The sequence below is a fragment of the Hippocampus bargibanti genome, linkage group LG10 (assembly GCF_051943395.1).
Source record: "Hippocampus bargibanti isolate YZ-2025 linkage group LG10, ASM5194339v1, whole genome shotgun sequence".
Taxonomy (NCBI): Eukaryota; Metazoa; Chordata; class Actinopteri; order Syngnathiformes; family Syngnathidae; genus Hippocampus; species Hippocampus bargibanti.
In genome coordinates this window covers 16,851,312-16,874,085 of record NC_142743.1, presented here as the reverse complement: position 1 = coordinate 16,874,085, position 22,774 = coordinate 16,851,312, and the positions used below count along the sequence as shown (strand labels likewise).

At 40.6% G+C, this 22,774-nt stretch overlaps 2 protein-coding genes across 2 annotated transcripts; one reads left to right on the top strand and one right to left on the bottom strand.

Annotated features, from left to right (window-relative positions):
* Positions 1-414: 414 nt before the first annotated feature.
* On the bottom strand, positions 415-14,303 carry p4hb (prolyl 4-hydroxylase, beta polypeptide). Its single transcript, XM_089006209.1, has 11 exons — positions 13,986-14,303; positions 11,975-12,181; positions 10,887-11,020; positions 9,731-9,868; positions 7,229-7,336; positions 7,003-7,128; positions 6,725-6,925; positions 6,213-6,333; positions 5,541-5,722; positions 4,952-5,083; positions 415-1,708 (listed from the first exon to the last, which is right to left on the bottom strand). The coding sequence occupies exons 1-11, from the start codon at positions 14,122-14,124 to the stop codon at positions 1,637-1,639; spliced, it is 1,560 nt and encodes a 519-aa protein (XP_088862335.1). The 5' UTR covers positions 14,125-14,303; the 3' UTR covers positions 415-1,636.
* A 4,487-nt stretch (positions 14,304-18,790) lies between these two features.
* Positions 18,791-22,672, top strand: timm10 (translocase of inner mitochondrial membrane 10 homolog (yeast)). Its single transcript, XM_089006078.1, has 2 exons — positions 18,791-18,973; positions 21,411-22,672. The coding sequence occupies exons 1-2, from the start codon at positions 18,903-18,905 to the stop codon at positions 21,604-21,606; spliced, it is 267 nt and encodes an 88-aa protein (XP_088862204.1). The 5' UTR covers positions 18,791-18,902; the 3' UTR covers positions 21,607-22,672.
* Positions 22,673-22,774: the final 102 nt, after the last annotated feature.

The following is a 22,774-nucleotide window of genomic DNA, read 5'->3' as shown; positions in this document are numbered from 1 at the left end:
AATTTCTCCACTGCGAGACTAATAAAGGCAAATCCAATCCAATATATATACACATACATACATACACATATATATATATACACACATACATACATATACACACATACATACACATATATGTGTATATACACACACACACACACACACACACACACACACACACACACACACACACACACACACACACACACACACACACACACACACACACACACACACACACACACATATATATATATATATATATATATATATATATATATATATATATATACACACACATACATACACACAGACCCCCCCATCCATCCATCCATACATACATACATACATACATACATACACACACACACATACACACGCAGAACATTTGTGGGCCACAATACAAGTTTAATCAATATAGACTGCAGGCAATAGTGTTTGATTGTGTTTATTGGCCACCACTTACATTTTCCACATCAATCTGGATATGATGGAATGCTTTATGTATCCCTCACGACTGTACGGATGTCAATTGTATGTATCACCTCACTCTACTCATGCTGCCAACTCTCGCAGGCCACACACACCCACACACACACACACACACACACACACACACACACACACACACACACACACACACACACACAAGAGTGAAGAGCAATACAAGCGGTACAGTATGGACAAGGGGTGGTGCGGCGCAACTGCTTTCTCTGCCTATCTGCTTGTCATTAAATGTCGCACATCTGTCTGCTTTAGTAACCACAAAGAATCTTGCAAGAGGCATGAACACAGTGCGGCTTTTCAGAACTGGCTCCCAAAAGAGAAACATCCGTGGCCTGAGTGCGTGTCCATAGTGCCAACTCTGCCCCAACAAGGCCAACTGCCTCCAAATGGGCACGATGGTCAAACAAACAAAAACGTATTGAATTAAAAAAAAATAAATTCATAGTTAAAACAATTAAATAAAACAAAAATTCTACCCCGAACGAGCCCCCCCCCCATCCCACCAAAAATGTTCCATTTACAAAACGGTCAGTCGTCCCTATGCTCAGCGAGGAGTTAATTTTTAGGAGATGACAATGACAAAAGAAATTCCGCCACCAGTTACACACAGAAGGCAAGCTGTTCAGATATTTCGCTACATGTTAAAAAGGGGAAATGGGAAGGGTCTTTTTGCTACACCGAGGGATGTTTTTGGAAAAAATAACAGGTTGGTAATTTGTCCCCTGAGAGATCAATCCTTACAAAAGCAATCGCACTAAACCCTCAGGCCAAAAACAATCAGTGCTAAGGCGCATTTCTTTTTTAGGGGGAGGCACAGAAAATAAAGAAGTGTGACGATAATCATAATGTTAACATGTTCAAATAAAGATATGACAAGAGTTAACATGGAGCTTTGCAGAGGCACCAGAATCTTCACGGAGATGACAATAAAATTTTGTTCCGTGTGCCCCTTCCCCCAATCAGAACGAGATCTGTCAATGAATGAGAAAAGATCAAGTGATATACTGACTGGCCAAGTAGTGGCTGGTGGACTGACCAACGGCTAGATAAGAAACAATGTTCTCATTATAGGGCTGAAACAAAGAGTGAAGGTAGTGTAGGTGATTGGTAGGAAGGGGGCGGAGCAGGACTCTCTTCTTACAACCGTTTACAGCTCGGTGTGCGCAGCCTCCTCGCCATCAGAGTCGTCGTCTTGACCTTCATCCAAATCGTCTAAATCCTGGAAAGCAGTTGATACAATTGGTAAACATTTCATCCGCTAGAGCACTTGCGGAAACTTCAAATTCTAACTTCAGGGGTGTGGGTGCATCAGTATGAAAAGTTAAGCCTGGGTCACATGGCAGAATAATTAGCTATCTAATGTCTATCGATGAGAAGGTTTCTTCAGCCGTCATCTGTACTTCTTTGAAGGTGTCGGACGTTTCGCTTCTTATCCAAGAGGTTTCGTGAGCGAACTATTTTTTTTTTTTGCTGGTAGTTTCGGCCCTATATATATCCCGACTGTTCTCAGGTTGGGGGGAGCAGAGGACTACTCGCTGCGGCTACACTGATTACTTCTATTGTCCTGCCCGAGTATGGGGTCTACGACTGGCCTGATTGCCCCATTTGCTCTGGTATGACCTCATCAGCATAACTAAGCCTATGTTGTTGAAGAAGTGCACCTTATAGCTAGCAACTATTCATTTGACGACAATGAGGTTAAAATCTTAGCGAAAGAAAATAGATGGTTTGAAAGGGCAGTAAAACAACAAAACCCTTCACTAAATCGCCATGGTGGGGTGAAAGTACAGATGACGGCTGAAGAAACATTTTCATCGATGGACCACTCCTGTACGACTGAGAGCTTACACAGACAAAATAATTAGCCTGGTTTTGGCCCTAATTCTCCTCTTGCATCAATCTTAAAGGACAACCAACGTCTATGGACAAGTTGTGTCCATAATTTGTAAAATGTCTTCAAATGACTTCTGAGCGTATTTTACAAAGATTCCACCACACATAGCTATATTTTACATTTTAAGACTCGCGCTGAATATTCCGGAAGTCTTGTTTTTGAGTTGGTGTCACTGAAGGAACGCCCCTGACCGAAAAAAGGACACATTGTAGCAGTCCTTCCATCAGGTCAATGCATTGTGCTCTACTTTGGTCTGAAAACGTCGTGTAGGACCACAGAGGCGCCAAAGCTCCATATAAGGAATTAATCAGCTTGTGGAAACGGGCTGATTAATTCCTTACACAGCTTTGTCGCCATGTTCTGCCTTTTTTGGGTGCGACATTTCCCACCCCTGATGCCTCCAAATAGACACGGAATAAATTCTTTAATCAATTGCAAACATATATGCTTTCTTCTTCAGAATTATTTGAATCATATTCATAACTGGACGAGTAACAAGAAAGCATATTTTCCGAATCTGCAGCCATTGTTTTGATTGATTTGTTTGATCGAGGAAGGCAAGACATCTTGCTGTGACACCACAAACATGGGCGCGGGACCTTCTGAAACCGGCCACTTCCGGTTTCAAATTGAAGTACTTTTTAGACGCTTTAAGTCACCTTTGTCCATCATGTTTATCTTCTCTGAAGTCGCATTTTATCTTGAAGTTTTGCAAGTTTATCTCGTTTGACATGGGAATATTTCTGTGTGACTGCACACTTTTACATTTGACATCCTTGTAATTGTGATTTTAATCATGTGTGGCATCTCCAAGGTTGATGAAGTATGAAGACAACTTTAAAAACCTGCTGTGTCAACCAATCTTTAGTTGAGAGAACCGAGTTATTAACAGTTGTTTAGGCACTTAGGAAAGGAAGACACTAATGTTGGCTGTAGGGCACTGCACGTGTGCCTCTGCATCCTTCGGCGAAGCCCAGTTAACAGTTCCAACAGGTGTAGACGATATTTGTGGACATTGGTGAGCTACATCATAATTACACTTCTGAGAAGGCGTGTGTGTGTGTGTGTGTGTGTGTGTGTGTGTGTGTGTGTGTGTGTGTGTGTGTGTGTGTGTGTGTGTGTGTGTGTGTGAGAAAAGGAAAAAAAGTGTAGTGTAAGTCAACATTCATTCTGTTCACAAATGACTTGTAATGCACATTTTCCTGACACATTAACACATTGGTCTGATCATTTAAATGTTTTTACAACGTCCATTTAAAATGTCAATCTGCGTTGACATTTCTCAACATAGACTCCAGCTTTCCTGAATGGAGTTTGCATGCTCTCTTCATGCCACTTCACTTCCTGCCCACGTGTGAAAATTGTGTACTGTATAGTAGCTTTGTTGGAAGATTGAATCGCCCACAGGTGTTAATGAGTTTGGAATTGGTTATTTGTTTATTTATTTGTTTCTAGTGATTGGCTGGCAACCAGTTCAGGTTGTACCCCACCTCCCACCCATAGTCATTGAGGATTGACACCAGAATATCAAGGTTCTGGCATGGCCCAATCGAAAATCTTTGGAGGGAGCTCAAACTCTGTGTTTCTCAGCAACAGCCCAGAAACCTGACTGATCTAGTGAAGATCTGTGTGAAGGGATGGGCCAAGATCCCTCCTGCAGTGTGTGCAAACCTGGTGAAAAACTACAGGAAACGTTTGACCTCTGTAATAGCAAACAAAGTCTACTGTCCCAAATACTAACATTAATTTTCTCACGAATTCAAATACTTATTTGCAGCTAAATTACACAAATAAAACATTTAAAAAAATCCTGCATTGCCATTTCTGGATTTTTTTCTATTTAGTTTATCTCTCTCACAAAATTTCAGATCCCTCCATGATTTTGAAGTGTGAGAAACAGCAAAATAGCAGGTTGTTCAAATATATACATATAGGGCGGCCTGGTAGTCGAATGGTTAGCAGAGGTCGCCGGTTCGTGTCCCGCTCCGGATTTCCCTGTGTGGAGTTTGCATGTTCTCCCCGGGCCGGCGTGGATTTTCTCCGGGTCCTCCGGTTTCCTCCCACATTCCAAAAACATGCATGGCAGGCAGATTGAACACTCCAAATTGTCCCTGGGTGTGAGTGTGAGAGCGAATGGTTGTTTGTCTTCATGTGCCCTGCGATTGGCTGGCAACCAATTCAGGGTGTCCTCTGCCTCGTGCCCGAAGACGGCTGGGATAGGCTCCAGCACCCCCCCCCCACCATGAGGAATAAGCGATATGGAAAATGGATATATATATATATATATATATATATATATATATACACACACACACACACACACACACACACACACACAGGTATATACACATGTGTGTGTGTGATTGCAAGAGCGACCACCACATTGAGGCTAAAAAGACTTCAGAACGTATCTCGATGGTGTGAGAGAGGGGAAAAAATTGTGGTGGGCGACTCTTATCGCAAGGTATCTGTATTTAGTACTCCCCAACATTGGGCATTTCCCCCCCAGAATTTTAATTTTAATGTATAAGACGTATTAATACTATAGAGCGATGACGACGATCTCACCTCAGCATCAAAGTCCTCCTCATCATCATCATCATCATCATCATCTCCAGCGGGGGCAGCTCCCTCCTTACCACCGCTCTCCAAGAACTTTGTGAAGCCTTCCAGTGTTCTCTCCCCATTGTAGTCAATCACCTGATTGCAAAACGGCAACGCTCATAAACTTGAAAAATTGTACCAATAATCTGTTTAGAAGCGATGTATTGGTGGGTTCTCCGTATGAAAAAAATGACAAATGAGTTTTAAAAATCCTCTTTCATCTGATGCTATACGTGATGCATCCATTCCCTAGTGACACACTCCAGTCAGAAATTAAAAGGCTCACTCAAGAATACGACAATTGAAGGCTGTGTCACAAGCAGGAATGTTATGAAGTCAACCAAGAAATTTGCCGAAGCTTGAAGTCAGCAGACTGATATTTCTACACAGTGATACTTAATCAAAAAGGACAATTGACACAAAGGACGCAAAGAATCCTAGGGCTTAGATAGCTGCACAAGAAATTACAGTACCACCATATTTCAGTGGATGTGATAAAAAGGTTACCATGTAATTTGAGAAATGTTTTGATTTATAAGAATGTGTGAAACACCTTGCGTTCTTCTCCTGCAGGGAAGAATTTCAGAGTCGGGAAGCTATGGACTTTGACGGCCTCGATCTCATTGGCTGTGGAATCCATCTTGGCTACAATAATGTCAGCACTGTCCTTGTACTTCTCTCCTAGCTTTTCCCAGATGGGATTCAACTGCTTGCAGTGGCCACACCAAGGGGCATCTGCAATAACATGATATTTGTTTGAACAACAAAGTAGAAGAGAAAAATGCATATTCAAAGACAAATTGCCTCCATGGCTTGAAACTGTGTCATATGTGGTCACAAATAAATGCCACTGATGCCTGTTGTGTGGCTTGATTGATGGTCAAAAGCTAAATGACTACTGATTAAAAGACAAAGCTTAAAATAGCACACATTTGGATGGGAATCACTAGCAGAAAAATCCACCAGCTATTTTTACAGCCACCAACATCAGTGTCACCATTTATATTGCACAAGCGGACACGGGATGCGATGTGTGAGGCATGGGCATCTAATCTTTGATGTGAAAAAGGCTTAGCTGGACTACAGGGGAAAGGGTCCGAATTTATAACTTCAGTTACAACTGCATAGTTACAAAAAACTGCAAACAAGCAAAGGAACCCTTTGGTCATCTTGTTTAAAACAATTCTTCTTCTTTACTCATGTTTTAATAAAACAAAACTCTTACAAAATTCGACAAAGACGTTCTTCTTGGGATCAAAGGCTACATCCTCAAAGTTCATGCCAACCAGAACTTTGACAGGGTTTTTGTCCCAATCTTCGGGGGTTTCTTGGCTCATCAGGTGAGGCTGTGGGGAGGACACAAGAGAATGGTCATTAAAGATCTTCATCAAATTATATTTTTATCAAAGACAGCTTTTCCTGGGTCATTCATTGCGCGAGAGATTCATTAGCACATGTGATCATTTCCAGCAGGCGTGTCAAACCTATTTTTGTTCCGGGCTGCTGTGGAGTAATCTCAGTTATGTATTTACCATGACAGGTTGACATTTTGGTAGATTTCAGCAAAGATTATGAAAGTTGACACACCTGATTTGCTCCCGCAGGCCACATAAAGTGACGTGGCGGGCCAGATCAGGCCTTGTTTATCGTTGAACAACCTGTCATCTTGCATATGATTTGTTCTGAAGCTTCCGTCTTAAACATGTGAACTGAGTTTCAAAGCAGTAGTTATGTTACCTTCAATTTTCCTTCTATAAATTGTGTGCAGAACGCAACAATTTCCTCTGCAGTGATTGCATTGCTCTCTGGCTTGTACTTGGTCATCTCATCCTCCAAAGTGATGAGGCGGATAGCAGGGCACTCCTCTTTCTTCAGGCCAAAGAAATCAAGGATGCGCTGGTTGTCATCCAAACTGCTGTCGATGAAAATGAACAAGATCTGGAATGGGAGAGATGGACATGGTAATTCAACTTTGCTGAATTAGGGGCAGTGGCACCTATTAAGAGTCGACCGACCTGTCCTTTAAATGACTCTGCAGCTTTCTTAAACTCGTCCATTTTGTCTTGGAAATCTGAGGCTGCTTTTGGCAGAAACATGAGAATGTGGGACTTGATCTCACCCCCAAAGATTTTCGGGGCAGTCTATAGAGGATTGAAGATATGAATGAGATCACTTGTTGCATTGCTAGATACTTTGGACAGGAATATTAAAAACAAGTAAAAATTAGATTTAACTAATTACCTGCTCGGTGAACTCAATGATAAGAGGGAGTTGGTTGGCTTTGACAAAAGACAGGAGACTTTCTTTGTTGGTCAAGTCACCGTCAAAGGTGTTGCGTCCCTCGTCAAACTTCAAAACAGAACATATAGAAACAGCCATCAAGATCATCCCACCTTGTCCGCACATGAATATCAAAAAAATTAATTTTCAGACACTGTTGCCAAATCTCTTGATATTCTGGTCCATTAGAGGGCCCCATGGGTAAACAGAATTTTAATGAGTGTGAATAGCTCTGGTCAAACTGGCAGCTTTTATGGGAACACGAGGGCAAAGTGGCATTTTGCTGAGACCATGCTGGCAGCTTTGCAGACAGTGATTGGTTGTGAAATTTAAAACGCTGTTGTGATGAAAGTCTCAGCTGCTTAACAGAATCTGTTCATAGGAGTTTGCTTAACTGCAAGCAAATCACCCATGTGAGAGCAATGTAATTCCATTTGGCTTAGGTCTTGACAGGGCCATCTCGAGCACAGGTGTCAAAGTCAAGGCCCGCGGGCCAAATCCGGCCCGCCACATCATTTTTTCGGCCCACGAAAGCAAATCAAACTTGTTAAATTCCATGATGATTGCTAAAATCTGAGCCAAAATTTCATATTTTTGGATGTCAACCACAATAAAAGTCATTATTCTTGACATCAGATTTGAAAACGAGTTATTCATTAATTTGCTGTGTGCTCTATATGTAATATTTGAAGGGATTTAAACATTCTAATGGGTTCCCCAAATTCATAACGGCCCTCGAGAGGAAACCATAACTACAATGTGGCCCGCGGCAAAAAATGACTTTGACACCCCTGATCTAGAGGAAGGATTGACTTGCACTGACAGTTTAGAGCTAATCACCTTGAACGAATGACAGAGTAACTAATATTCACCAAGAAATTTAATTTCAGCTCAGAAAGTATGATCCAGAAGGGTGACAAGAAACCATTAAAAAGAACAAAACCAGGTCAAAATGATATATGCTTTGGCCATTTGTTCGCAAGAGACTGGTGAATGCCACGGGACTCCATTGTTTCATATTAGATTGCTTGGTCCCGAAGCACTAAGCGCTCTATCGTTGTATTAAGTTCATCCTGTCTACTTGATATGTAATTTAAAACAGATTCTTTACTTACAGTGTATTGTAGGTGTTTCAAATACCTGACATGTTTCGGCGTCTACTTCCGCCTTCCGCGAAGTAGACGCTGAAACGCCGAAACATGTCAGGTATTTGAAACACCTACAATACACTGTCTGTAATTAAAGAATCTGTTTTAAATCACTAAGCGCTCTAGTTTATTCATCGTACAAGTTTCAGGATAACATGCACAACACCAAACGCTTAACATTCATGCCACTGTACCACCTTAGCATTTGTTGGAATGCAGGATAAGACTGATCATCAAGTAAAACCAAAGGTGGGAGCCAATTTAACTTTAAATTGATTGTGTGGCGATGCTGTCCATCAAAATATGTCCTCATGGAACCAGACAATGTCACTCAAAACGTTGTACTGGTAGTTTTGTTATTTTTTCTCTCCACCAAAACATATTGGCACATATCTATTGCGTATGACAAGGACAGCACCTAAAAATGAATGTCAGACCTCATTCGAATAACTTGCATATTCTCATGCTCAATTTATGCTGCAACAGCACCATCAACCATGTAATAACGCTTACATTCATCTGCTCATGTCAATGTGCCCCAGATCGAAAGAATAGTTAAATCTCATTGGCTTCACATAATGATGTCATGAGCATACCTTGCAAAGCAGTGGTGCGAGAAGAAATGTGGGAGAGGCTCTGACGGGCTGAAATTAGCCTGACAGAGTTGATACCCTGCCGGGGGTCAACATTATCAGTTTACAAATCTGTAAACCAAAAACGCTGCAACCGCAAGTCACACATGACCCATTTACAACATTTTACTTTTACACCTCTGAACCAATGACTTCATGTCTTTTCCTTCATGATGTAGGGATTGGAGGGAAAAATGAACAGCTCAATGAAGGCTGCACAAAAATCCTTGGGTCAATAATATGAACACACCAATGAAAACGTATTAAATCGAACAATGAAGATGAAAAGCCAAAAATCCAGACTGCTGCTGCATGTAGCCGCCTGCATTCCTTTGGATTGAATTTAGAAAGGCCTCTGAGCTTGCTCGGGGAAATAGTGGGTTGCTAGACGACCCAACAGTTACCCGCAGAGAGGACACTGGTGTTTGTAAAAGACTAAACCACTTGCCACAATGGTTTATAGTTAAGAGGCGCACCTACTATATTCTTGCCGAATATGATGGATGGAATAAGGACACAGGCTTCAGTGCATGTGATGTTAGCCCCGCTACCTTTGCTAGCTTGCTCGGTTTCATAGCACAGTGGATGAGAACTTCTAACTAGAGAGAGCTTTGCAGTATTCAGTGAATATAAAACCCACCACTAAAACAATACAGAGTGAGAAAAAACAAAATTGCACTCACCTTCTTGAAGAGAACAACACCATCTTGGGACACCTCAAACTTTGTGAAAACTGCATCATCTGATGTCATGCCGAAGGGAATGTCTTCTACTGCTTCTGCTGCTTTTTCGAACGCCTGGGCCTCGGCAGACTCCACATTCTACGAACAAAGATTGGTCAGAGTTACACTGACAAAGAAGTCAAAAATATATTCAAAGAAATTGGGCTGACAAACTCTTCAGATTTTTATGCATTCTTTCTAAAGTACTGTATTTTCACTGTATAAGGCACACCCAAAATCCTTCATTTTCCTCAAAAGATGACCCTGCATCTTATACACAGGTGCGCCTTATGTGTGAAGTAATATTGAGCCACAACAGGTCTAGCAACTACTGTCAGCATTCACCGACTCTGTTTCCCCCCTGTAGAAGTAGTCCGCGGTCCATGCTGGGATATATAAAACGTAATCCTAGCCTCTACTGTAGTGCCTTATAATTCCATATGGAAAACTTTTTTAAACATGTCATTCATTGAAGGTGTGCCTTATGGTCCGGTGCACCCTATATATGGAAAATGTTTGAAAATACACCATTCATTGTGGGTGCACCTTATACACCGGACAATATGGTATCTTAGTCTTGTGTATGTGAACTATGTGTATGTGACAATTGGGTGTAGGGGGAGATGAACAAGATTTGTATCCATAAATTATTATTAAAATATCCATCCATTATCTGTACCGCTTCATCCTCATTAGGGTCGCGGGAGGGTGCTGGAGCCTATCCCAGCCGTCTTCGGCCACTAGGCGGGGGACACCCTGAATTAGTTGCCAGCCAATCGCAGTTATTCAAAAATTCATACATTTAAACTTCATTTGCCAAAAAAAAAACGTTCATAGCCTCATTCTGATTGATCCCTGCATTTTGAACACAATGTTCACAAAATGAATGTGTAAATATGGAAATTTAATGTTGTGCTTCAGTTACATCTACACAATTGATCTTGCAACAGTGCATACTTTGACGCCGTGAGTCGGCATTATTCATATCGCTAACATTTATCTTAGGATATTTTCAAGTCTTGGGACTTACTGGGATAAGATGGGATCTCTGGGATTGTATTTCGTGCCATGTTTTGAGGAAATGTGTCTGAGAACTATTCACAAAATATTTCCTCACCTTAAAGAATCCAATGACCACCACCTCGTGGTCGGCTATCAGAGTCTGTGCCGCAGTGACATCAGCCAGGGTGGTGACAGCGGGGCCTGTGTGCTTCTTCAGCCAGTTGACAAAGTCTTCTGCTAGCCTTCCAGCTGAAACAAGAAACCAGAGAAACAAAATTACCATTTGCAAGTCATTCTTGTATAAACTAGCTTAAGAGTAAAGAACTTGGGTAAACGTTAAAAGTTAGGTCGACTGCATTTATTTATAATTAATGTGTGAAATAAACATTGTCATTCCAGTGCGCAGCCCAGCTTCCTGAAAGTTTTAGAGAAAATTAATGCTTCACTTTTCAGAGAGGAAAGGAAAGACAACTTTACTCTGCACGAAAGATTGGATTGGATGTACCTTTATTTGTCTCGCAGTGGAGAAATTTACATTTTACAGCAGCAAAGTTATGAAAGCACAAGGTAAGGAAAGAAAGAAGTCAAAAACAAAATACAGGAGCTGCTGGAAAGGCACCTTTGATGTCATTCATTTTGGATTGGATTGATTGGATTTGCCTTTATTAGTCTCGCAGTGGAGAAATTTACATTTCACAGCAGCAAAGTTATGAAAGAAATGAAAGTAGAAAAGCAAAACACAGGAGCTGCTGGAAAGGCAGCCACTCTCGCAGCGCCAAAAGAACAAAAAAACAACTCAAAGACACAGACATTCATTCTTAAGCACTTTCTGTACCCTCTTTGTTACATAAAGCAGTTCCAGATGAAAGAGGAGAGGATCAAAGCGTCTCTTCACCAGTGGATCAGGGACATCATGGTGGAATGTGCACGTCGACTACAAGCTAAATGTTGAAAGCAAACACGCAGCTGTTTAGGGTTAAAAATTAACTTGAATTAAAAAAATACTAGATGTGGAGAGGCAAAAATCTATGTTTTTCTCCATGATTTTCCCAGTCATCAGCCCTGACAGTATTCCACTGACACCAGCGTACTCCAGTCACATCCAAGTCGCGTTATCTCTACATACATTTAAGTTAATCCATGCCGATTGAAAGGGATTGAACCATCATGTGCACAGAAGATACAAACCCAACAGTTTGGTACCTGAATACTCTTTGGGGGACTCCTTGTCTCCTCCCTTGAAGAACTTGATGGTGGGGTATCCACGGACGCCAAACTCTTGAGCCAGATCTGTCTCTTCAGTTGCGTCAACCATAGCCAGGCGGATAGTCGAACCCTCACCTTTCAGCATGCTAGCAGCCTTGGCATATTCTGGAGCCAGGGCTTTGCAGTGACCACACCATGGGGCAACTGAAGAATGCGACACAGAAAGAAATGTGAGATTTGGCATGGAGGTGGAATTATTTTACAGCCCGCATAATTGAGGCTATAAAAGCTTGGAAAGAGTCTTCACTAATCCGCGCAAACCCAAGACACACACAAGGCTGAGGAGACAAGAGGTATGACACTAGTGCTAAATACACCAAAGTGTGTTTTATAAACTTGTATCGATACTTTATATTTTGAATCTCAAGCACATGTTTTCAGCAACATTTTGATTATGATAAACCCCTGCATATTTGCGGTTTGTCATTCGCAAATGCACCCATTCAGTGAAACTTTAACATTCTTTCATTGAAGGGGGAGGGAGGTCGAATACGGGTCACCTTTCGCTAGTTTTGTGCTCAGGTTAAAGTCATACTTGAGCACCATCTTGTGGACACGCTGTTGAAGTAAACTGAGCAATATTTAGACATCAGTAGTGCTTTGTTACCATCTTGTGGCATAGGCATTTGAACAGGAAACAAATTAGGGACGAGGTATCAAGTGCTCAGAGTTTCACTATTTGTTAGGTTCAGTCACTGCCCACCACAAGTAATGTTACAAATTGGGTTGCAGTGAATAATACTAATAATTACCTTTGGACTGATTTATTCTTTTCCCTTTTTGGTTGAGGTCAGCCTAGACCCCCCCCCAAAAAAAAAAAAAAAATAAATAAATAAACGGCGCTACTCCCGACAGCAGTTTGACATGCCGTAAAGTCCAATGTAGTCTTTTGTAAACCACGACCGAAAACGCCTGTATTACGTCACAGTGAAATGTAACGGATGTGCAATCTGTGCAAACACGCTCATGAATTTTCGTTAAGTACACGTCAACTTAGCTCTTCACCTCCATTGAAATCCCGCCCAACCAATATGTGCGCACGCAAACAAAGTTCATCCTGCCCATCCTCAATCCATTGGGTTGTCTGACTCGCGTCCAGCTGTGACTGGTCCACACAGGGAGTGACGTCGCGGCACAAACCATCTTGACTCCAGTCCAGCGGACTTTACAAAGTGCGACTCATTCCCCGACAATGCTCTATTTCTTTGCTATATTGGACAAAACCCCACCAAATTCACAAGCTCAGATAGCAAACGAATTAAATGTTATTAAATATTTTCTTGGCAATCACGGTAACAAGCCTGGAGTAAAGATTGTCGGCGTGACGCAAGTTTTGCTGACACTGGGCATCACAAATGTTCTACTTTGTCATCAGTTCAACTCAACTGTATTTATAAATTTAAAACAGCCCTCGCTGTGTACTGTATTTGGAGCAACGACAATATATAAAGCAATAAATAACTCAACTGTATTTATAGAGAACTTTAAAACAGCCCCCCCCCCCTGTGTACGGCATGCCGCGCGTGACGCTACTACAATATATAAAACAACAATAACAAAGACGGTAACAAAGAGGATAGAAAGCACCAAACGGTTAAACTAAATTCAAGTCTGTGTCATGCGGAATCAAATGCCAAAGAATACAACTGAGTTTTGAGGCGGATTTTAAAGATGGGCAGCGACGGGGCTTGCCGAATGGTCACGCAGTCCTGACAACATGAAAACATTTTTACCGGCAGTTAAGTCGAAAGTGCACGCGTGGGCAAACGGTATAAATGTTTAATGAGCCCGACTATGCCAATTCGTCACTTGTAATATAACCTGTCGAACGTGACAGTTTGCTGCTAATTATGTCTGGCTAGTTTGCGAGCACGCTAACTGACAAAGCGATTAATGTGAGCAAGCAAACGAACAAAACATTGAGTTTGGAAAAGTGTGCATTGCTTACAGAATTCTACCAGGATGTCTGGGTGCGCTTGGAGAGCCTCATCGAAGTTACTCTTCTTCAGCACCAGAACGTCGCCTTCCTGAGCGATCTCAGCCCGAGTGGCTACAGCTAACGTGCACAGGATGAAAAACTTGAACATTTTTTGCCTTCGGAGTGTTGCTTTGAAAAAAAAGAGAGCGGGAGTGGCGGCGGGCCAACGTTGGACAGAAGAGTTGGGGTTTTCAATTTGTCGGCGATGTTCTTGCTCGGAGTTGCGATTAGTAGCTTTCGACTTTGTGTCTACCGCTACTAACGTGGCAGTGCAAGCAGAAACTAGAGGGGTGAGCTCTCATGCGCATGCGTATTTATCAAGCTCTAAGCATTTCGTGTTGAATTTTGACTGGACCGCAGTTGTCTGCACCTGGAAGTGAAAGCTCCGATCACAAACGATTGAACACGTCTCAATTCACAATGTTAACCTCTTTATTTACATTCGTACATGTCAGCGCCTCCCATCGAGAGATCTATTCGACAAAGGAGTAATCTAATATACCTAACGAGATGTATCCACTATGGTCCGATGGACATAAAGCACAAAGGCAAACGTCACACATCAAGAAAGGAAATGCTTAATTTTCTTCGTGATCTGCTCAAAATGCAAAGCTCAAGTTGTTTGTTTCTTTCTATCACTAAAGAATGCAATTTAAAAAAAATAATTAAATATTAAATAAATTAAATTGCCTTTAAATGAAGAATGAACGAATGAATGAATGAACGAACGAATCAAAACAATGGATTAAAACGATCAAAAGCATTGGCATGTATTTAAAATTGTATACATTAGAAACATGTATCAATGTGTTTGCACGATGTCTTATGCATGCACGAAAGCCATGGTCTGAAGCCATGGTCTGCCACTGGAAAACGTGCAGAGGAGAAGGGTTCGAATCCAGCTTTCCTGTGTGGATCTTGCATGTTCCTCCGGTTTCTCTGGAATGTTGGCGCCATTTGACTGTCGTTCCTGGGAGGGAGGAGAGAGAAAGAGAAAGAGAAAGAGAAAGAGAAAGAGATAAAGAGAAAAAGAGATAGATAGAGATAGAGAGAGAGAGAGAGGGAGGGAGGCAGATAGATAGATAGATAGATAGATAGATAGATAGATAGATAGATAGATAGATAGATAGATAGATAGATAGATAGATGGATAGATAGATAGATAGATAGATAGATAGATAGATAGATAGATAGATAGATAGATAGATAGATAGATAGATAGATAGATAGATAGATGGATGGATAGATGGATAGATAGATAGATAGATAGATAGATAGATAGATAGATAGATAGATAGATAGATGGATAGATAGATGGATAGATAGATGGATAGATGGATAGATAGATGGATAGATAGATAGATAGATGGATAGATAGATGGATAGATAGATAGATAGATAGATAGATAGATAGATAGATAGATAGATGGATAGATAGATGGATAGATAGATGGATAGATAGATAGATAGATGGATAGATAGATGGATAGATAGATGGATAGATAGATGGATAGATAGATGGATAGATAGATAGATGGATAGATAGATGGATAGATAGATGGATAGATAGATGGATAGATAGATAGATGGATAGATAGATAGATTTTTTTGTAATACAAAGCCATGCGTGGCAGGTTAATGCTACACTCCAAATTGTTCCTAGGTGTGATTGTGGCCGTGTATGGTTGTTCATTGTTCATTTGTATGTGCCCTGCAATTGGCAGGCAACTCGTTCAGGGTGTATCGCACCTACTTCCCCAAGACAGTTGGGATAGGCTCCAGCACGCCATGGGAGCCATGTCGGGATAAGGAAATGAGTGGATCAATGAATATATTTCTTCCAGAACCAAATATAATCCGCTTTCATGTATGTTTTAAAAATCCATCGGCAAAAAGATGTATTCCTTTTGTAATCTCAGGAGTTTGTGTCTGATACTATTAAAGAATTATTGTTGCTGTTTTCTACCTCGTGGTGCATGATTACAGCTTGACCTGTCAAATTGTGTTTGAATAGTCCCAAAATAATGAGCACAGTGAAGTTTTGAATAAATGCACGAGAAACCTGGAAAATAACTCATATGGTACACTCAGCGCCAACATCCCGGATGGTTGTGAGGTTGTTTAAACTGGTGTGACATGAGGAAACTATGAGGGAAAGCAGCATCTGTGCATGAAAAAAATCCTTCATACTGGAACACTAATATCATGCTCACCATATCTGCCATACAAACATATGGAATTTGTTGATTTTATAAGGTAGGGCTAAAATAAACAGGAACCGGTCCAACAGGATTCCCTTCACAGTAGAAATGTTACTGTTAATTCCAAGATTTCTCTTTGATCGTCACTGACTTCCGCATTATTTCATAATGACAGAAAATAGTCATTGTAAAACCTAATGTTCTCAAGAAAACCATGATGAATAATGTACAACTCAAAGTGTATTTAGACGAAGTATCCACCTAGGCAGTTTTTGCAATGCATATCCTCCTTATTGAAGGTAGTTATTTACAAAGGATAACTCCATGAAATATTTATCGCTGAAACATTGATACTGTATTTTACACCGTTTTACACAGTTAAAGTAATATACAGTAAAGTCTTGTTATATCGATATTCAAGGGAGTCCGAAAAAATATCGATATAACCGGGACTATCGATATATCTGACCCTGTTTGCATGTAATTTTCTCCGTGCGTGCATAGAAATAGTATCGATATAACCGGGACTATCGATATATCCGATATCGATATAACGAGACTTTACTGTACATTGATACCTCGGCCTACGAAAGTTTGAGCTCACAAACTTTTCGCCTTACAAATATTACATTTGCGAGAATATAATCTTGGCATACGAACTAGTTTTCGGCAGACAAACCAACACACACAGCGCCACGGTGGCTTGCAGACTAGTTTTCGGCGGATGAACACCAAACCGCACGGTCGAACCGCGCCACGGTGGCTGGTAGACTAGTTTTTCCACACCCCTTTTGAGTGCAGACGTGGTTTGCTATTGAGTGTAGTACTTTTGCTATTATGAGACCGAAAAAGACCCAACCACAGGCTAGAGTTAAGCCGAAGAGGACACAAAAGAAAATTATGGTCGAGCAGAAGAAGGAGATCATCAAAAAACACAAACAAGGTGTGCGTTTGTGTGACTTAGCGTCCCTGTACCAATATGCTAAGTCTATTGCTACATGTGGCTAAGGGTGTTTCTGTGTTGTCTAAGCAAGTATCTTGATTTGGATTACCGAAAAGCAGCTAACAGGGGACATTGTTAGTGAATGTATTATCGGAGAGAAAGCACGGCAGCTTCACTCGGATATCATCAAGAGGTAACTACATCAATGACCATAACAAAAGTAAATAAAATGACTTTATTATATAGTCCAGTTTATTTCTTTAATTACAATACAATAGCACATTTATTATACATAAAATAAGGTATAGTTTGTGTAATTTAAAACAGATTCTTATCTTACATACAGTGTATTGTAGGTGTTTCAAATACCTGATTTGTTTCGGCGTATACTTCCGCCTTCGTCAGAGTGTCACCCACACTCTGACGAAGGCGGAAGTATACAAATTTATTTGAAACACCTACAATACACTGTATGTAAGATAAGAATCTGTTTTAAATTAGATATCAAGTAGACAGAATGAACTTAATACAACTATATAGTTTGTGTAGTTGTAAGGCTTATTTAGTAGAAAATTGTTTTATGGGGACCTGGGAATGGATCTTTCTAATTTTTAATGATTTCTTATGGGAAATGAATGTTTGGCAGATGAACTTTTCACCTTACACTTTTCTGGAAACCAATTAAGTTCGTAAGCTTGTATTTTCTATGTATTCAATTTACCGGTATACTGAATATACACCAGTGTGCAGAAGACTTAATAGCTCTTGAAATGTTCATAACAGCATTCATATTTTTTTCTTACCAGCCAGCCGGACTAGTTACCCTACAATGTTACTAGCCAATCAGAAAATCAAACAGCCAAAACGTGTCTGATCTCAGTAAGTTCATGCATGTGTAAAATGGCACAGAAAACTACAATTGTTCATAGTTAATATGTATTTTAATTTATTATTTAATTGTATATTGATACTGTTGCTCAATAGAGAAATGAGAATGATTCAGAGCACCATAATGAAACAATTCAGAGCACCACAATAAAATAAAAGAAAAAATAATCAGGACATTGCAAAACTTGACAAATAAGTATTTAATAAAAGAAAATCACATTGAGAATCAGAATTAAGTCAGCAGAATGTTATATTTGCAAAGAAGGGATCCTGCCAACTCCATGTTACTGTAAAAATACATTAAAAAAAACTATATTTACTTTATTGAAGTAGTTCACATTGGACTAGAAACTGACTCGACAACAATGCAATTCTATACATAAAATATCCCTAGAATCATGAGCAAATATTATAGGAGTATAGATTATACATGGAAATTGCAATGTAAACTACTTAATTTAAGAAACTTTTAATTTAAATGACCGGTGGACGCAAAATCAATGTGCCGCCCAGTTTATTCCGAATAACACAATGGTGATGATTTACGTATTGTCGAAGTCAGCTGACACCATCACATGTGACAGTATGCGTTGAACTGCCAATAATGTGGAGTAAACATGTTTAATTATACTGTACTCTGGTATTGGATTCTCTTACTGAAATTACCTATTGAGCACAATAGAGGGCGTCTGACTTTATAGTCGATATTTGAATTTAACTTTATTGACAGCGGAAGTGTTGGCGGAAATGTGAATGCACATGTGGTTCGAGTTTGAAGGTTATACAAACCTCACCGGCTAGGAACTTCGCTACAGTCCAGGGAGAACAGTTCTTTGCGGCGGTGTGTTTGCTCTCATGGATCCATTGCGAGCTCAGCAGCTGGCGGCGGAGCTTGAAGTGGAGATGATGGCTGACATGTACAACCGGTAAAGTTGCAATGAGCTAATGAGAGCTAGCTGGGTTCATTCATTGAAATACTGCTCACTCGCTTAGCGTCAACTTGACACGTAATTGAAAGAATCAATGGAGTCGACTACGAATTAGTGTCTGGAACATTGTTAATGCACTGTGTCTTAACTATCGACACACAGGTGCCAGCAGTATCCGCACTTGTGTTCACGTTAAGCACGAGAAAGAAAACGTATTGTTCAACAATAACCATTGACGGCACCCACAATAGACACGTCCCATCAAACACTACACACGATTCATTGATTCGTTAATGAATGAATCTCAACGAACATGTCAGCTTTTATTAAAACATTAGGTCATATAATACATACTCCACATATCGCTATGATGGGAACCCCCGTAGTCGAGTGCTTAGCACGCCGGCTTCACCGTGGTCGTCGATTCGCGTCCCGCTCCGGCCTCCCTGTGTGGACTTTGCATGTTCTCCCCGGGCCCGTGTGGGTTTTCTCCGGGTCCTCCGGTTTCCTCACACATCCCAAAAACATGCAGAGCTGGCAGATCGAACACTCCAAATTTTCCCTATGTGTGAGTGTGACTGTTGTACGTCTTGTGTGGCCCGCGATTGGCTGGCAACCAATTCAGGGTGTCCCCCTCGAGACAGCTGGAAAAGGCTCCAGCACCACCCGCGACCCTAATGAGGAATAAGCGGTACGGAAAATGGATGGATGGATATCGCTATGGTTCTTAGAGCATCCTAATGAACGTGACCACTGTTGTTCCAATATTCAATCATGTAATATATCAGAATCAGAAACCTTTAATCGTCCCACAATTGGGAAATTTGGAGTCTACAGTAGCAATTTGAAAGGGGAGGGGGGAGTGAAAGGATAAAAAAACAAGATACCGTTGTACTATTCTAGGCATAGTAAAAATGTCAGAAATCAGAATCAGAAAACCTTTATTCGTCCCGCAATGGAGAAATTTGCAGTCCACATCAGCAATTTGAAAGAGGATAGGGGGTGGTGAAAGGATAGAAGCAAGATATTCGAAGCATAGCAAAATAAAAAATGTCAACAGTGTACTGTAAATGTGCAAAACCGTTTCATAAACACCCCAAGCAGAAAATAAGGCCAAGCAACACGAAAAAATGACTGGATGGTTGCACTAACTGTTTACTGTAGCTTGCTCTCACTAACTCTATTATTCTGCAGTCGAGGAGGCGCAATAATCTCTAATCACCAGCGCCCCCTGTCATGAGGCAGGAGAACTGTGTTCCTCACCTATGCACACATTTTTCATAAAAATAAAATAAACACTGTAGTACAGTGTTTATAATATAAAATGACTGTACATTATATACACCATCTAAAGTGTAGAAATTTAATTCATATACTAAAAGTTTTTGAACACTTTAATAGTGATATGCAGCAATGCGGTCTCACTGCAGAGCAAGCCAGCACAGTTAGCACAGTCATTGCGCAAGCCATGGTGAGGCTCAGCCGGCTGATGCCTCACCGCTCGTCTCTACTTAGTATTTGAACGGTAAATGGGAAAATTCAGCGATTTTGAAAATAAATCCAAAAATGGTGAAGTTAAATGGAAAAGAACTTTAAAGTACAAATCACTAAATAAATAAAACTGTTTAATTTGTTTTTTCATTTGATATTTCCATGATGACAGGTGAGGCACGGCCTCCCCTGACTGCACGTCACTGGTAATTGCACAGAATACGGCCAGCGAGACCCCTTCACCGGTGTCTTCATTTTGTAGATAACATATCGTCCCCCCATTCACTGTTGCTTTGTGATTGGTTGGATGGTCCAGAGGCGCTACTCTGGAGAAAATGACCAGTTGGATTCTCAGGTTTTTGTAAACTTACAAGTACTATGAGAATTAAGATGGCAGGTAAGGTTAGTTTGAAGATACAAGCCCATTTATTTTCCTCCTAATGCCATGGGGAATGTGCATGTGAAATGTATGCATGCACACAACCAGTGGCCTAATAGGAACAAAATGTCATTCATGAACAATGTAATTTCGTTTTTGAATGTATTGGTAAAGGCCAAATGCTTTAAAAAAATGTGGGTATGTGCAGTTTTTAGAATTTAGCCTACAAGTACATTAACACATATTTGCAATCGGTTCAACATGTATTTCCAGTTAAAAATGTCTGCTCCACATTGTGAGATCTACACTTCCATGGAATTTGCTTAGCTCTCTGGCTGAACATTCTGTCAGGCTATATAAAATGATTCGGTTTAACATCATATTTAAAAAAATACACCAAGACTTATCTGTTAAGAAATGTCTACTGTAACGATGATTTGACGTGCTGCTTTACTTTGCATATCTCACCAATCTATACAATCTTTCACTGGATGATAAAAAGTTAGACCCAGTGAAGTAAAACACTAATTCAAATAATGGCTCAAGTACACTTTTCATTTGCAGAATGACCAACGCCTGCCACCGAAAATGTGTGCCCCCACATTACAAAGAGGCAGAGCTGACGAAGGGCGAGTCTGTGTGCCTTGATCGCTGCGTGGCCAAATACCTGGACCTCCACGAGAGACTAGGACGCAAGCTAACGGAGCTCTCGGTCCAAGATGAGGATATGATGAGGAAAGCAGCTGTCGGCAGCGGATAGCGACACAGAGAACAGGACAAGTTACTGAAGATTTTGTACAAAAGAATCTATGATGGCAACGGAATTAGCATGTGTGGATGCTTAAAAGGAAGGGTTTTATTTGGGTGGTGTTTGGGCAAACACATCAGAATTCAAATTCATTTGGCTCCAGTGGGACAAACTTGGCTCCGTTCAAGGCATACATGAAAGTGTCTGAGCATGTTGTACACTCGCAATATGAGTACACCTTCAAATCTTTCTGGAACAGTCTTAAGAGCCTGTCTGGATGTGGACTTGTGTGGATATGATGAATGGATATGATTGCATTTGTTATTTTTTACGTTAGATGATTAGTTCGACATTGAATTACAGTAAAATATCAAACAAGTTTATCTTGCATTCAACACTTGCTGTACTGTATGCTGACCTGCTTGCAGTTGCAAGTTAATCACCGGTCAACTTTCACCACAGTCGCTATCAGGACCCTCTTCATCATGAAAAATTCGCTTCTCTTCTAACACGTCATGCTTAACATAAGTTGATAATCGCTGGAGTGGCTGGCTCGAGTTCATGAAAATCTGCATATTGAAAAAAAAAAAACAATGAAATTGGCAATTAAAATGCACCAAGGTGTTTGAAAAACACTAATTGTGTGGGGTCCACTGTGTATATTGACATTATTTGATTTGAGTTAAAACTATTTAAAGTGCATATACAGTACTTGAAAGAGTGAGTTGAATGTGAAACATTATCTCGTATTTGAAATGGTGAGAATTATTCAACATACAGTATTGAACTGTTGTCTGTGTGTGTGTGGGGGGGGGGGGGGGGGGGTCAAAATATAACAAAAATGTTGGAAAACATTGAATTATGCAGGACATTGTACCCTCATATTTTATCATATACATGTACAGAAGCTTCTCTGTCATTCTTGTCCGTATTGTGCTATTGGTGGACCATGTATTACAATATTTTTTCATTTCATTTTATGTGTTGCCTTTAATCCCCGCCGTCAGCCGTCTGACTGCATATCATCATGGATACAATGTTTATTTTCTCCTAATCCGAATAAAGCAATTTGATTCTTTGACGGAGTCAACATGAGTGTTAGCAATAAACATCGTAGCGGATATTGGAACGATTATTCCAGCCATTGAGTGAGGCAGCATATTTGTGCCTGGCCCTTTAA